This window comes from Mchenga conophoros, linkage group LG6 (assembly GCF_057382185.1).
Source record: "Mchenga conophoros isolate Kocher_MC1m ecotype Shallow Benthic linkage group LG6, M_conophoros_male_GT1.1, whole genome shotgun sequence".
In the NCBI taxonomy this organism is placed as follows: domain Eukaryota; kingdom Metazoa; phylum Chordata; class Actinopteri; order Cichliformes; family Cichlidae; genus Mchenga; species Mchenga conophoros.
The window spans coordinates 19,896,036-19,910,535 of NC_140531.1; the positions used below are offsets into that span (position 1 = coordinate 19,896,036).

Genomic DNA, 14,500 nt, shown 5'->3' on the forward strand with positions numbered 1-14,500 from the left:
GGGGTAGTTTTTAAATTTTAAGCACAGGTGCAATTTTTTCCCCCAGACAGATAAATTAATTCTCTTTTTAAAGTAAAGCGTTCCACCTCACTTCCAAAAGAAAGCCTTTTTCTCCTTCTTTTTTGGACTCGCCAAAGTGACTTTTTCCCTTCCCGTTTCCTTTGCGTGATCGCAGTAAAAAAGGGTTAAGTGCTCAGTTAAAATACACAGTGTATAATTTTATAGCTTTTTCCCAACGGAGCTCCTGGTGCCGGTGTCCAGACGACAATGCGAGAGCAGCAGCGCAGCGCACAGATCAGTTTCATTCTTTGTCAGTTGTGAATAGGGGCGGAGGAAGCAAACTCATTAGAATCCTATAAAAAGAAAGTATCCGAGATCATAAAACAGCCGGCTACAGGACTAAGCGCTCACTCGCAGCCAGACTGAGGCACAGTGGAGACCTCTTGTCAAGTTTCTGTCTGACCCTCAGAGCATCGGCATTTTAACAGTTTAGGTTCATACAAAAAAAATAATTTTTTTTACTCGTGCACCTGGCTCCCCGTGTTTGTTTGTGTCGTTGCTTTTAAAAGAATCTTCAATGGCAGTCCTTTAAATTATTTGACCTTTTCAGGACCAGAAACTTGGCATCATCATCATCATCACCACTGTGTGTACTGCAGTCTGACAAGCGTGACGCATGGACACTGCCAGGGCGCACACGTCTCATTGAGAAACTTATTTTTCTTTTCTTTTCTACTAAATTATTTTTTTCCTTTTTCCATATATTTCAGTATTTTTTGAGGATGGTCGTCTCTGCTTGGAATAGATATTGTGTTGTAGTGTTTCTCGTCACTGCGCTCAGGACTGGGACATCCCAGGTATCAGAGGCGCGCCCGAAGGCGAATTCCATCAAACCCGGTCAGTTGGAAGAAATACCGACACCGGCAACCAACCGATCTGCAACAGTCACCAAGAAACACAACATCCAGGTAACTTAAGTTATTTCACTGTCTGAGAAAATATCAGCGGAGATGTCAGAGCACTTTTTGCCCTGTATTACTAAGAAGACAGTTTATGAAATGCAACAAAAACAATCGTAATAGCAAAAACTTTTCTTCCACGAGTTCCCCTTTTCCAATTTATGATTGCTGAGTGGGAAACATTTTCCTTTGCACAATTAAAGGGTAAAATAGTAATATACACCTTCAGAAAGCTGCGTCATGTGTGGATCGTTATTGGAAATTGGGAGGATTGGACCCCTCATAAATCCTAATTGCCTTTCAAACCTGACGCCACAGTCGGGTGCAGCACACTTCCACAGTAAATCATTAATGCCGTCAGAAAAGTGAGAAAAAGTTAACACTTGGGGTAATTTTCTGTCTGGATCCGCGTGTCATTAAAGCGGTCCAGGCGCTTGCTGGGATTATGAGATTCTGTGGGGCCACTCTTACCAACCACTTTATACCCATTCAAAGGGGTATCGATCCCCACTGTTTCAACAAAGTGCCGCATTTCTGTAGAGAGTGCTTGTGAGAGCAAATATGAGATTAAAAAAAACTGTGAACATCTAAACCTGTGGATTGGTCAGGAAAATTCACAATCCAACAAATAATAATTCCTGAGAGGTGGATGTTTAAATCAGCTTGGAAGGCAGGCGTGTATGTATAAAATAAGCATAGCAGATAGTGTGCGAGCAGTAGATGGCACTGCCACATCTCCAGGACACCCCTCCCCCCAGTGGTCTCACCTGCTTCGTTTGCATTTGGCCTGTACACCTTGCCTTTTTTTGATCGTCTTGCATATCAGTGAAATGCTTAGTTTTGAAAAAGGAGGCATCGAGCTGATACAGAAGAATTATGGAAAAGCTGCAGTGCCAGACCACAATTTTGAGCGCCTGCTTACTTTCATGCCTTTGCAATGGTTTGGAAGATTGGACTGAGGGAAAACAATATGTGTGTGCAGAAACCACCACACTGTTACAAAAGTATAATGTCATGGTGTGGTGGGTCCAAACCAGGATGGCTAATATCATTTATGAGGTTTTCCAGAGTGGTAAAGAAACAGCCGCAGCTCGGCCTTGGCGAAGACTTGTGGCTCGACGATAGTGAGTGAGCTGCACTGTCCTTCTGCCTCTCATCATGCAGTGGCTATCTGTAAATAGCTGTATTATATAGTGTAATAAATCAAAGTCTTGTTTGTGTTTCAGTAAAAATGTCCTGCACAATTAATTTAGAAGAGAACAACAGGATGCAGTTTTTGCAAGTTTTTTGGGGTAAATCTGCAATATCTGTACCTTAGCTTGCACAATTACACACACACACACACACACACACACACACACACACACACACACACACACACACACACACACACAAAATCTCCATTATTGAGGCTTTTGGCATCCTATATTTCCATCTTTGAGGTGCCTCTCTACTTTCATATGTCAGTTTAGCACTCGGGTGAAGATTGGGGAAAAGGGCATGTGTCGGCTCAAGTTTTCTTTTGGCGTCAGTTTTAGGAGGAGACTTTGGCGCTGTTGTGTTATGAATGCATTGTAATACTGCTGAGTTTGCCACAACTGGTGAGGATAGTTAGCAAATTAGTGTTTGTGAAAGTTATGTGAAAGACAATCTGAACAATTTACCACTGTATCCATTTTTATTTTAAAATGCAGTTTTTCTTTAGTACTTCAGTTCACTTTTACATAGTTTAATACAGCTGTTTGGGGATCTGAAACTCACTCAAGGTTAACAATTATTCTGAAAATTACCAGGAATCTCCCCAAACGTTGGTTTTACATCACTTTGTAGAAGATTACTGGAATACAATGAGTGGCTGTAGCAGGAAACCAGGGTGTAATTTAGTTTTGTACCCATCAGATGATGGATATAAGAAATGTTGGTCAAAGCTTTTGGGTTAAAGGAAACATTTGATAACGTAATGTGCTTTGATTTCCTGTAGCTGCTGACAAAGGTTGATGATAAGGGTGACATTAATCACGCACAAACCAGGAAAGGCGTTAGGAATTCCTGCGTGTACAGACGGGGCAAACAGCTGAGTGTTTTCCTTTTGTCTCGTCCCTTACACGTCAGCCTGACTGGAGTAAAACCGACAAAGCCAAAACCTCCAAGACCTTGACAGCCAGTGTTCGTGGGTGGCACTCTGGGCTTCTTGGAAGGGAACCAACAGAAATGGATAGCACGGGCAGGCAGCGCGCACCACTGTAACCTCTGAACCCACAAGGGAACCAACACTCTGGCGGCATTCGTGCATAACGTGCCTGTAAAACGGCAGCCGGTCAGTCGGCCTTAACTAGTTGCTTTATTGAATTCACCAGAGGGTTTACTTTTAACAAGCAATCTCCTGAGACTCTCTCTATTAAAATGTAGCCTTTCTCCCCGAGCCAAAAATGATTGTTCAAGAATCCTAATGAGCTGAGAAAGAGAGAAAAGATGTGACTGCTTATGTGTGTTTTAGTCTTCAGTTCTGCAGGTTTTCCAGCATGTGGGTCCCTCGGGTACCATGAGGCCCTTGAGCCGGAACCATTAGGGTTCTTGTGTGGAGACCACCTTAATTGTAACTCGACTTGTTAATGAGAGAAGAGACCCTGTGCACCTCTTATTTCACAAGATTACACCTTTTAAAGCAGCATACCTCCCAGATTACTATCGAGCACTTTTTCGCTTTCCCCCGATAGCCTTTGAAGACACCGCTCGCGTACAGTGACTGTGAGCCTTGCTATGGGTGCAATGACTAAGATCAACTCAGAATGTATACTTAACTTAAGGAAGGCCTAGTTTTTAGAGACTCTGGATCCTACTGCTCAAAGGGATATGGTTATAAACACATGTGTTTTGAGTGATGAAAGAGGCCGAGTTGTGTCTGAGGACATGGTTTGTATGAGTGACTTGTGTGCAGTCTTCCCTATGTTATCTGATAGCGGCCGTCTGTGCTTTCAGGGCAAATGAAGTTTGTTTATTCAGTGACATCGTTTGTTTGACTCTTTAAGGCCGCTGCCACTCATTAACACCATTCACTGCCTCAGGTTATGAGCTGGAGCTCTGAAGGAGCACAAAAAGCAAAGAGGGCGGATGCCTAAGACAGTGCTTTAGCTTTGTTGCAACTTTTTTTTTGTTCCAGGCAAAATAAGTGGAAGGAAATAACGCTAATTTCTTTAACTTAGTGTGTTTAAAAACTGTAAAAGATGCTAAAAATGATTTGGGTGGCAGAGGGATGTTATAGTCAATAGTTACATGAAAAAGAGAGACTTCACTAATGTCATGGTTCATAAAGGTGATCTTTGCCATTTGCAGCAGACTGCAGTTCTGCCTTATGTTTTATTAGTGTTTGCATTGGAGGTCAATATCACCGTTCCATTCAGCAGTGAGGTTTACAAGTGCTCCAAATGAAGCAATAAAATACATCATTTCTCCATGCCCTCATGTGCTATCTGATCTGATCTTAGAAAATGTTCAAAGTAGATGAAGAATTCAATTCACTTCTTTTTTTCTAATATACAGTTTTTGGCAAGTTTGAGCTTCATCGTCCAGATCACAAGAATAAAAACACAAGTCTGGGGGAACAATTGTAGCAATTTTATTAAAAAAAACAAAAACAAAAACAAACAAAAAACAAACAAACCTGTCAGCTGATGTTGGCCCATTATTTTGTTGGCCCATCCAACCTCTTGTCTGTTATTCTCTCACATTACCTTTGAGGGTTTTTTTTTTGCTTTTTTGTCAGTTGATCATAAAGAGCTGGAGTCTAAGGGCTTAAATTACCCTTCTGTTATGTTGTTCCACTGCTGCTTTCCAGCGTTCATACTGGTTCTTGGTTCTGCCTAGGTTCTAGACATAGAGGAGAGGAGACATTCTTGGTGTTATTTTTTTTTTATGCATTACCGGGCTCTTCCGTTGAATTATATCAGCACTTTGGAATGACTGTAGAGAGGTAAATAGGGGATCCAAAGACTGGCAGAGAGGGTTCAAAGCCCTGTATATCCTGCAGTAAATCCCTTGGAGATTGTTGCTCCCGCACATTTAAGGTTCCTCTTCAAAGCCGTAGAGCTTTACCAGCACGAGAGCAACACGAGACAGGGCCGGGGGCTTCCCTTATTGCCCTCCGTCTGTCTCTTCCTTTATCGTCTCACCAGCATACCATGAGAGGCTGCACAGTACAGAGTGCTCAACCCACTTCCTATGCAGGATCCAAGGCTCTTCTTTTATGTTGCTAGGCTGTCTAAGGAAAAATAAGGGAGCAACAGGGGAAAAAAAGCGATTTGAGATTAATAAGATGCATCCCAAAATGAAACCCTGTCCCTCAGATGTTGCAAAAGAGGCGTTTTAAAACATGACAAGATAAGGCAAGTTTATCAGCTGTGATTTAGGGGGCCGGCCTCATATCATTGGGTTTCAAAGGATTGTCTTGCAGTTTGAGACATGATGGAAGAGGTGAGCCCCATTCCCACAGTGCCCCGTGTACTGTGATCGATGCAAACCTGCTAGCTCAGAAAGACAGATAGGTTTGAATGCAGGTAGTATGAAGTACTGCTGCACGTCTGGATCCATTTGTCTTCTTTAGATAACCAGAATTTTTTTCTTGTCAGGAGAGAAAAAGAAAACTTGAACTTCTGTTCAGTCCACATTTCCAGCAAATTCTTTTCTTGAGAGTCCACGGCAATGTCCGTATTTCTTTAAAAGAGGAGCTAGCAGAGAAACTGAACTCCACAGTTGAGCGGGAAAGTTTATTTCTCATTATAACAGCAGTAGTTTGTAAAAACCTGGGAGGAACAGTTTGGGGTTGCTTGTTTTGAGGAATCAATGCCGACTTAATGTGCGTTAAATAGAGAGGTGAAGCCAGGAGGTTATTAGTTCGGCTTAGTACAAAGACTGGGAGCTGGGAAAAGTCCATACTGTGTTTATTAATGAGCTTCAGAAGTGCTGACAGGGCGGGTTCGTATCTTAACAATCGATGAGGTGAAATTTTCAGCGTTTCCTCCTGCTTACGCACAAATATGACCTCTCCACATCCTGACAGCAGTTCTTAACCTTGTAGTAATTAAGAAATTTTGGGAATCCATAAAGCACCAAGGATTTGTTGCTTTCATCAGCAATGTTAATCATTTGCATTATGGGAATCTGTCATAATGATAGATGAGCGTTCAGCTGAATATTTCAGCTCATTTTTCTACGGCTACATCATTGCATCCATGTGTTTCCAGTCTGAGAAAGTCAGCATGGCAAACCTCCAGCAAGTCTAATCTTGTTCACTTTCTGAAGCTAAAGCACATGAGTAACAACTTTTAATGTGCTGAAATATTGATATTGTCGATAGCTGATTTAAACATGTGGTGTACATCGACGTCTGGAACGGCGCCCGCTCTTTTGGGGATGGTAGACCTCTCTGTACTGACCTTCATACCCCCAAAAGGAGTTTGTTATATTTACTGCGGCTGTAATGATTTTACTCTGATTTAAACCTCTTTTATGTTCACTCACATGTTGACTCTTCCATGTTTGTCAGTGGTAAACCAAATAAATCAAATCTGTCAATGCAGTGCCAGGGAAATGTGGATGTTGTGTTGGCAGCGGAGCGCCACCAAAACATCGTGTGCTTATGTCAGTCTTCAGCGAACGTGATTAATAGTAGATTCCATTTGATCTTAGCTTTGGTGTTATGCGTGAATAGGTGTTCTGTTGTGCAAATATGTGGTCCACTTCATATCTTAGCTTATCCTCCAAATTAAACCGAATGGTTGGAAATAAAAGAATGATGTGCAGAAACACAGTGACCTGAACTTTCTTTTTCGTGTGTGTGTGTGTGTGTGTGTGTGTGTGTGTGTGTGTGTGTGTGTGTGTGTGTGTGTGTGTGTGAGTGTGTGTGCGCGCGTCCCCTCAGATGTGGATGTGAGCCTTTCCTGCAGCTGTTTAAAATGTCCCCCTGCGTTGATGAGTTCGGCTCAAATTCGTGACATTATTCCATTTGTCAGCAAAGTTCTTTGATTTGTGTTACAATTTGCACCAAACTCCTTTGCTCCTGCTCCAAGTCTAATGACAATGGGACTTGCATGTGTATGGAATTATATCAAGACAGTGGTTCCAATAAAGAGAGTCTCATGTCGGTGTACACGCTTGTTATCAGAAGACTGAGCTTGGGTTTAATTGCACTTCTCACTGCTACGGATAGTTAGTTTTATGCCTTCTTTGTGTGGTCCCTTCATTAGGGAAAAGACGTAAAAGCTCTTGTGTACTTGGCTACATAATATTTCTCAGGCTTTTGGTGTAAAAACAAGAAATGCTAAAGCAAAAACAAAGGCAAATGAACTGTAAAGGAGCGTGATTGGCTACCGAAATGTAGCCCCATTAAGCCTGTGAACAGTTAGGGAATACTGAGAGAAACTGAAGTGGTTTGCCTTGGTTTGGTCATTTTAATAGCTGTATTGTTTGCCCACGGAAAAATAAAAAAAAAGAAACATTCAGTAATAGACGAGTTAATCCCTACAGCATATTTTCCCCTTAAACTTGGTATAGAAGGACCGCAGCCTGTAGTAATTTCACCCAAAACAAACAATCTACAAACAACAAACTGAACAATATGTTTGACCACATACCCCCACTGGTATCTAGCCATTTACTTGGATACTCTTGGGTTAATTTGCTAAGGTTTTGGGTCTTTTGGGCCACCCAGTAATTACAAAGAAAGTGAGCGGAATTTAGCTTCGGCTTGCAAAACAATAACACATGTTTTTAAACTTACTTTTCAGAAATATGAATTTGCTGTATTTCAATCAAAATCCAGCTAGAATTCTTTATTCAGAAAGTTGAATTAACAACTGGAGGAACCAGAGAAATAAGCGACACAAAGTGGGTGGGTGACATGTTAAACTAATCTCAACTCTGAGGTGACTAGCAATGGGAAATGCTGCTGATTAGCTCATGAGAGGGTGGAAAATATGCAAGAGGCTTACCTACCAACCAGACACTGGCATGTACATTAGCAAGAAGCTGTAACACAGCGAATAAACACAACTCCTGGGCTTCAGTTCGCTCTTTCCTAGGTCCTGTATTTGGTCCAAACGAAACTTTGTTGAACAGCTTAAATCAATAATTTTGCAAAGTAATTGAAGACCCAGCTGCAGATTAGAAAGAACAGACCTACCACCTTTGCAGGGGTGGATCAGGTGTTCTTGTTATCAGGGGTCTCTGCAAAGACCCCTGGATGTAACGTGAAATTCATTTGGCTTGACTGTTTTAGCTTGCTGCAGCCGTGACTTTTGGAAAGGTATAGGAAAGGTATCGCAATACTTTGAGCAAAAAACTATCAGCTTTAACGCTTTTAAACAGTGATGCCATGTGCACCACAGCACTCTGTAGACATCCAGAGGGTGATGACATGTGGGAGACACAAAATCTTTACAAGAAAATATATGCCATGTTAAATTAAAAATAAAGGGTGGAGATAACAGATTAGTTTACCATCTCAAGATGTTCCAGTGGCCCAGTAAAAAGAGGTATAAAATGAGTTCGGATGCTGACAGGATCAGTGTTGCCAAGGGAACCGCATGCCCAATGGGTACTCTCTGGCTCTGGCCTGATGTGCGCCTTTCTAAAGAAGAAAATAACGACCCTGCAGATGCAATTAAGGGAATTGTGTTTACACTGCAGCCATATGTGCATGTGCTTTATATTGCTTGATGTCACTTAGGCAAATACATCAAAGTCAAATAACAAAAGGCAGCATTTTCTGTTTATTTTTTCATAAAATGTGTTTTAAGAACTTGCGAGCACTTTTAATGTGCTTTTAACATAACTGAAGTAAGTGGGTATTTAACCTGCAACTGAACTGGCATCAGCATAGCTCAAACTGCACCAGGGAGCATTTCAATTAAACACGTCGCCTCACCAATGGAAGTTATGTGAGGCATGGTTTTTAGATCGGGCTGCCCACGGCAATCATTCAAAATTCTGCTGCCAGGAAGTCACGCAACATAACAGGTTCTTTCATAAACTGGGTAGACAGATATTTGGACATAACATCTTCTCTCTCTATCCAGGTGTACCCTTGCAGCAATGACAAGGAGTGCAGCGTGGGCAGCTACTGCCACAGCCCTCAACAGGCTCCTTCTCGTTGCCTCACCTGTCGCAGGAGGAAGAAGCGCTGTCATCGAGATGCTATGTGCTGCCCTGGCAACCGCTGCAGTAACTGTACGAATACACACACACACACACACACACACACACACACACACACACACACACACACACACACGTGCATGATTGTAGCGCATTTCAGTTTCAATTACGTTATGACTGCAGGGCACTATCGTGAAAATTCGATTTCTGGTTTTATTCAAATGTTCTTGAAAAAGCGGGTCTTAGTTATAGAGCCAATCTATTTAAATAATGTTGAACACATGCTTTCAGACAGAACCCTGAACTATAGCTGAACTGTATTCAATTGAGGCCCAGAGGTTAAGAATCAGTGGTCACATGTTTTAGTGTGAATAGCGTGAATGTGTGCAGAGGCTGCGCTGAAACTGCTCTTTGTTTAAAATCAACATAGCTCACTAACACATATAGGAGTTCTTTGCATTATGCACTGAAAGCATCCATTTAAGAGACCTTTCACAGAGGCTAATGTGCTCAGCTTTAACAGTCTGTGCCATGTTTTCCTGAAAAACTAAGCAGCATTGGCGTTTTCGTTAACTATATATGTTTCTCCTGTTTTTACAGTCATTTGTGTCCCCATCTCTGAGAGCGTGATCTCGCCTCACATCTCACCATTAGATGAACATATCAAGCTCTCCTCCAAAGACCACGGCTGGAAGGGTGGGAAGAATGGAAAGGGACAGGCCAAGCATTCTCTAAAAGGTGAGATCTGACAGCAAAGCATGTCCAGTATGAACCGAGTGATATCAAGACATTATCTTTTATCATCATTACTTTCCCTCTAATGTTAGATTTGCTCTGTCCCTTTCCTATCCTGGTCTGGCTGAATTGTTTTCTTGTCAACTTTAAGAAACCCCTAAAGTACTCATGGGTATTGCAGTGCACCAAAATATGCCCCTCATTTCCCCTCTGCCCATGTGTCTGTGTCTCAATCTAAGCGTGGAGATCCCAGAAGGAAAGAAAAAACACAATGCCTTTGCTGTTTCTGCACTTACTTAAATCCATACAAACAGTCTCATTGATAGGACACCTTCCATGATACACCAGTTTTATCCACAAAATGCAACTTTGGCATAATTAAGGCAAATAACTCACAGAGACCTGTTCTTAGCAGTCATGTCACCTGATTTAAGCCAAGTAATGGACTATCAATATAGTAATCTGTTTAATAAGACACTTAAATTACTACACTATAAATACGCCCTCAAGGCTCCAATGCTAAAATGATCGTGGAAATAAGAGCACTACTTAAATCTGCCATAAATGAGGCCATTTGGTTTTACTTGTACTTGACTCACCCGCTCTCCTTACACATTATTACATTATAATAGGCTGGTGCAGGTTGCCACTTGAATAAACTCAACCCAGAAACTCAGTGATGTTAAACCAGTGGAAAACAGTCTGACTTAGCAGTCCATCACACTGATGGAATAATGGAATAACTAGTCAGCAAAGTGGGGTTTGTCAGGGAAACAGGATGACTGGATTGGATGATAATGCGGCTTCTGGTAAGCTGTGTCACAGGCCTGCAAGTAAAAGTGTTTCAATTCTAGTGATTGTTGATTTATAAAGATTCAGTCAGGCAAGTGTGTTAGATATATACAGAGTCATGTGAAAAAATTAGGACAGCCTATGAAAGAGCGTTTAAAAAAAAGCATATTTAGACATATGGAAATTATTATTATATAGAATCAGTCAGCTGTTGATATCTTTTGTTTAATTAGCAAAACATGGCTGCTTTTCGCTGTTGACCTGCAATTTAAAAACAGTATTAAACATTAATATGTGAACATGCTTTTTTTTTGGTTTATGTTTTTCCAAGTGCAAATATGCCAGTTTAATGCAAAGTTTGCATTTTATTGTTTGTCGGTTTATCACTGGTCATATATTTTTATTGCTTTCTTCCTCTAGGTCACGAGGGTGACCCATGCTTGCGTTCTTCCGATTGCTCGGACGGCTACTGCTGCGCCCGCCATTTCTGGACAAAAATCTGCAAACCGGTGCTGAGGCAGGGAGAAGTGTGCACCAAGCAGAGGAAGAAAGGCACTCACGGCTTGGAACTCTTCCAGCGCTGTGACTGTGCCAAGGGCCTCTCCTGCAAGGTGTGGAAAGACGCCACCTCTTCGTCCAAGTCCAGACTCCACATGTGCCAGAAGATCTGAAGCAGAAGGCAGCTGTTGTCGGCTTAAAGGCCTCCGTCTCCATGTGTGAGGGGATTTTTTTTTTTAAGGATGGGTTGTGGCGGTACTGAAAAGAAGGAAAAGACAGAGACTGACAAGAGACAGAACAGATGCGGCTTCAGGCTCGCTATTCTGCAAACGGAGGGCAAATGGGAATGCTTTAATGTGTTCTCTGTGAGTGGTCCATCCCTGCACCCCACATAACAACCACGCACCCTCACACACACGCACACACACAAACACACACAAACACACTCACGGTTTTGAGAGATTAGTGAGCTTATAGGATGCTATCCCCCCCAAAGAAAAACCAACATTTTACACATTCTTGTGAATATCAGGGAACCGCAGAGTTTGTCAGCTGATGCTGTGATAGGTGTGGACTTTTTGTAGATAGCAGCAACAGTCATAGCAGTCTTTCCTTAAACCTCCAGCTTATGATATTCGAAGCCGAAGGACTATTAACACAAAAGCCATATTTTTACTGAATAGTACATGCTCTACCAAACTCTGAAGTCAGTTAGCTTTAAATAATGTCGCATGTGACACTCATAGGATCAGAATTTTGGCATGTTATACTGTCTGTTTGCCAACTTTAGTACTTATTTTAAGATCGAACCCAGCTTTTGCTACGCAAAGCATTTACAACCAGCAACAATGTCCAAAGAACAAATATACATTCCCTGATGTGTGTGTGTGCCTCTTACACCAAAGACAGACAGAACATTTGCTTTGGAATGATGAGTTTCGTCTGGGGCATTCGCTTGTCACCCTATTTTTAGCCACAAGAAGAGAGATAAAGTATTGTATTCATTGTGGGAATCTTGTTTGATGTAGGATACAGCTGTAATCTATTGTGATACAACTGTGCGTGTTAAAACTGTTTGCACTGAGGTAGTCCTTTGCTGCAGACTTGGTGGTTTCAATACCGGAATGGTTCTGCTTTTCAAATCATACAAACGGGATTCAGGGATATGTTGGAATCGCAATTTTTCCCTTTAGAAAGCAAAATGCTCCACAAATCTGATGTTTTTAAAGAGAACTGCAGTTAAAACGAATGGCTTGTTGATGGCACACAGCCCTCTTTAGTTTTCTGCTTTTAAAATACGACTGGATACTTTCTTTTGATGAAATATTGAGTTTTATGGTGTAATGGATGTGAAGCAATGCTTTTTCTCCCCTGGTGTCAGTGCTTTAAATAACCACTCATTACCTACAAATCAATATAACATTTGCCTCCTTTCGCTTTAAGACATTTTTTAGAGCATCAAGTACATATATTTTGTAACCATTAAAATACCAATAAGCTCTAATATTGTAAATAGACTGGAAGCAAAGCAAATGTATTTAAGAACCAATGTATATCATGTACATATAATAACAAAGGAATCCTAAAAGTTATAGCAAAATGATCTAGGTGAGAAGAGTAATGTCAGAAGAAACAAGCACAGTTGGATAGACTGAAATCGATTAAAGTTGTGGGTGTAGATAAGGGGTAAAGGCTTAGATAGCATGGACTGATATCACAAACTGAATGCATCAAAAGGATGGTTCCTAAAATAGGGAGCATCAAAATCCAAAATGTGTTGTGTAAATTGTGTGTAAATGGTTTCAAGATTTGCATCCAACGAAATGTTTCTGTGAATTCACTGCATTGATCTGTTTCATGTATTTACAAAGATGAATTAATAAAAGAATGTATTTTGTATTCCTAGTACACGGGCCTTGTTTTTGCTTATCGTGTTGCTTCTTATGCTGAATTCTTACAATGACAACAGGAAATTAAACACCGTATAATGCATTTTGATAGCTAAAAAAAACCCCTTTCCCTGAGGGGTTGGGACAGCCAACGGATATTTGATCTGGCAAAGATGCTGAATGCACTTCCTGACATGACCCTCAAATTTATTCAGGCTTTGCCCCTGAAAATCTTACTTTAGATATTAAAGGTGTGGACATTATTTTATTTGTTATAAATAAAAGCAAAGTTATATGTGTGTTAAATAAATGGTCTTTCAAATATCTTCATGCATAAACCTTTGAAATGTTTGCTTTGTTACACTGATAGCAATCTTTGGATGGGGTGAGTTTTGGCATGTCGTCACCTCTTATATAATTTGAAACCAACCTATTACAAATGCAAAAAAAAAAAAAAAAAAAAACAAGTTTTAAGTCTTATCAATTTAATAGTGACTACCAAGATATACCGAAAATAAAAACTAATCTAGGAAATTAAAAAAGGAAAATTATTTATTGGTGCAAAACTAGAACATAACCAAAACACAGTTGCAGAAATTTCTTGCTAAACTGTTACAGCTTTACAGTAAGATGATATATTTCTTTACAATGTTTTAATTGAATTAGAAGACTATATTTAAGGCTTTAAAAATATTTTCAATATGAAAAAAGTTTATTTACAGTTATCTGAAAAAGAAAGTTTTCACAGGACTTGCAGTCATCTTAAAAACTGTCATGGTTTGCTGTGTGGCAGGCAGGAGAAGGACCCAAGATGCAGACTCACAGACACGGGGATAAACTCAAAAAACACAGCTTTATTGCTGGCCACGAGAAGTAATACAAAATAACCTAAAACTGGGAAAACTAAAGCATGAGCTGTACAAGGAACCGAACCACGGGGAGAATTACACACAACATGAGGGAGAACGCGACGCCGAACAGAGGGAGACTCAGACAGAAATACACAGAGGGTAAACGAGGAAAGTGGGCACACACGGGGAACACAGGTGACACTGATAATCATAACGAGACAGGGCGGGGTGAACTGAACATGACATGTACAGGCACAGAGGTTCAGACAGGAGGAGAGAGAGCACGGGGAAAACACAGACATAACGGGCTGGGGAAACATGAAACAACCACAAAGGGAGACGAGGGCTCATAAATACATAGAGGGCACACAGGGGGGAGAGAGCCATGAAGGGAAAACACTTAGGGAACAACACAACAGGGCAACTCAGAAAACATGGCCTAAATAAGGAACGAAATACAAAAATACAAGGAACTAAGAATACTGGGCCCACATGGCCCAGGACCATGACAAAAACAAAGAAACAAAAAATAACGACAGCTGATAATCAAATGTACTTTATTAATTGATCTTTATTAATTGATCATCAGCAAGTTTGGACACCTCTATGAATTCATATGTTTTGG

At 40.9% G+C, this 14,500-nt stretch overlaps 1 protein-coding gene across 1 annotated transcript; it reads left to right on the top strand.

Annotated features, from left to right (window-relative positions):
• The first annotated feature begins 414 nt into the window (after positions 1–414).
• On the top strand, positions 415–13,491 carry dkk2 (dickkopf WNT signaling pathway inhibitor 2). The gene is made up of 4 exons (XM_085278636.1): positions 415–968; positions 9,032–9,182; positions 9,711–9,848; positions 11,058–13,491. Exons 1-4 carry the CDS (start codon positions 783–785, stop codon positions 11,306–11,308), a joined length of 726 nt encoding a protein of 241 aa, XP_085134762.1. The 5' UTR covers positions 415–782; the 3' UTR covers positions 11,309–13,491.
• The last annotated feature ends 1,009 nt before the right edge of the window (positions 13,492–14,500 follow it).

Bases quoted from the DNA above. Each gene is read 5' to 3' on its own strand.
- dkk2 (XM_085278636.1), top strand. From the start codon at position 783: ATGGTCGTCTCTGCTTGGAATAGATATTGTGTTGTAGTGTTTCTCGTC. The intron at 969-9,031 runs GTAACTTAAGTT...CTCTCTATCCAG, and splicing joins CCAAGAAACACAACATCCAG to GTGTACCCTTGCAGCAATGA. The intron at 9,183-9,710 runs GTACGAATACAC...CTGTTTTTACAG, and splicing joins TGGCAACCGCTGCAGTAACT to TCATTTGTGTCCCCATCTCT.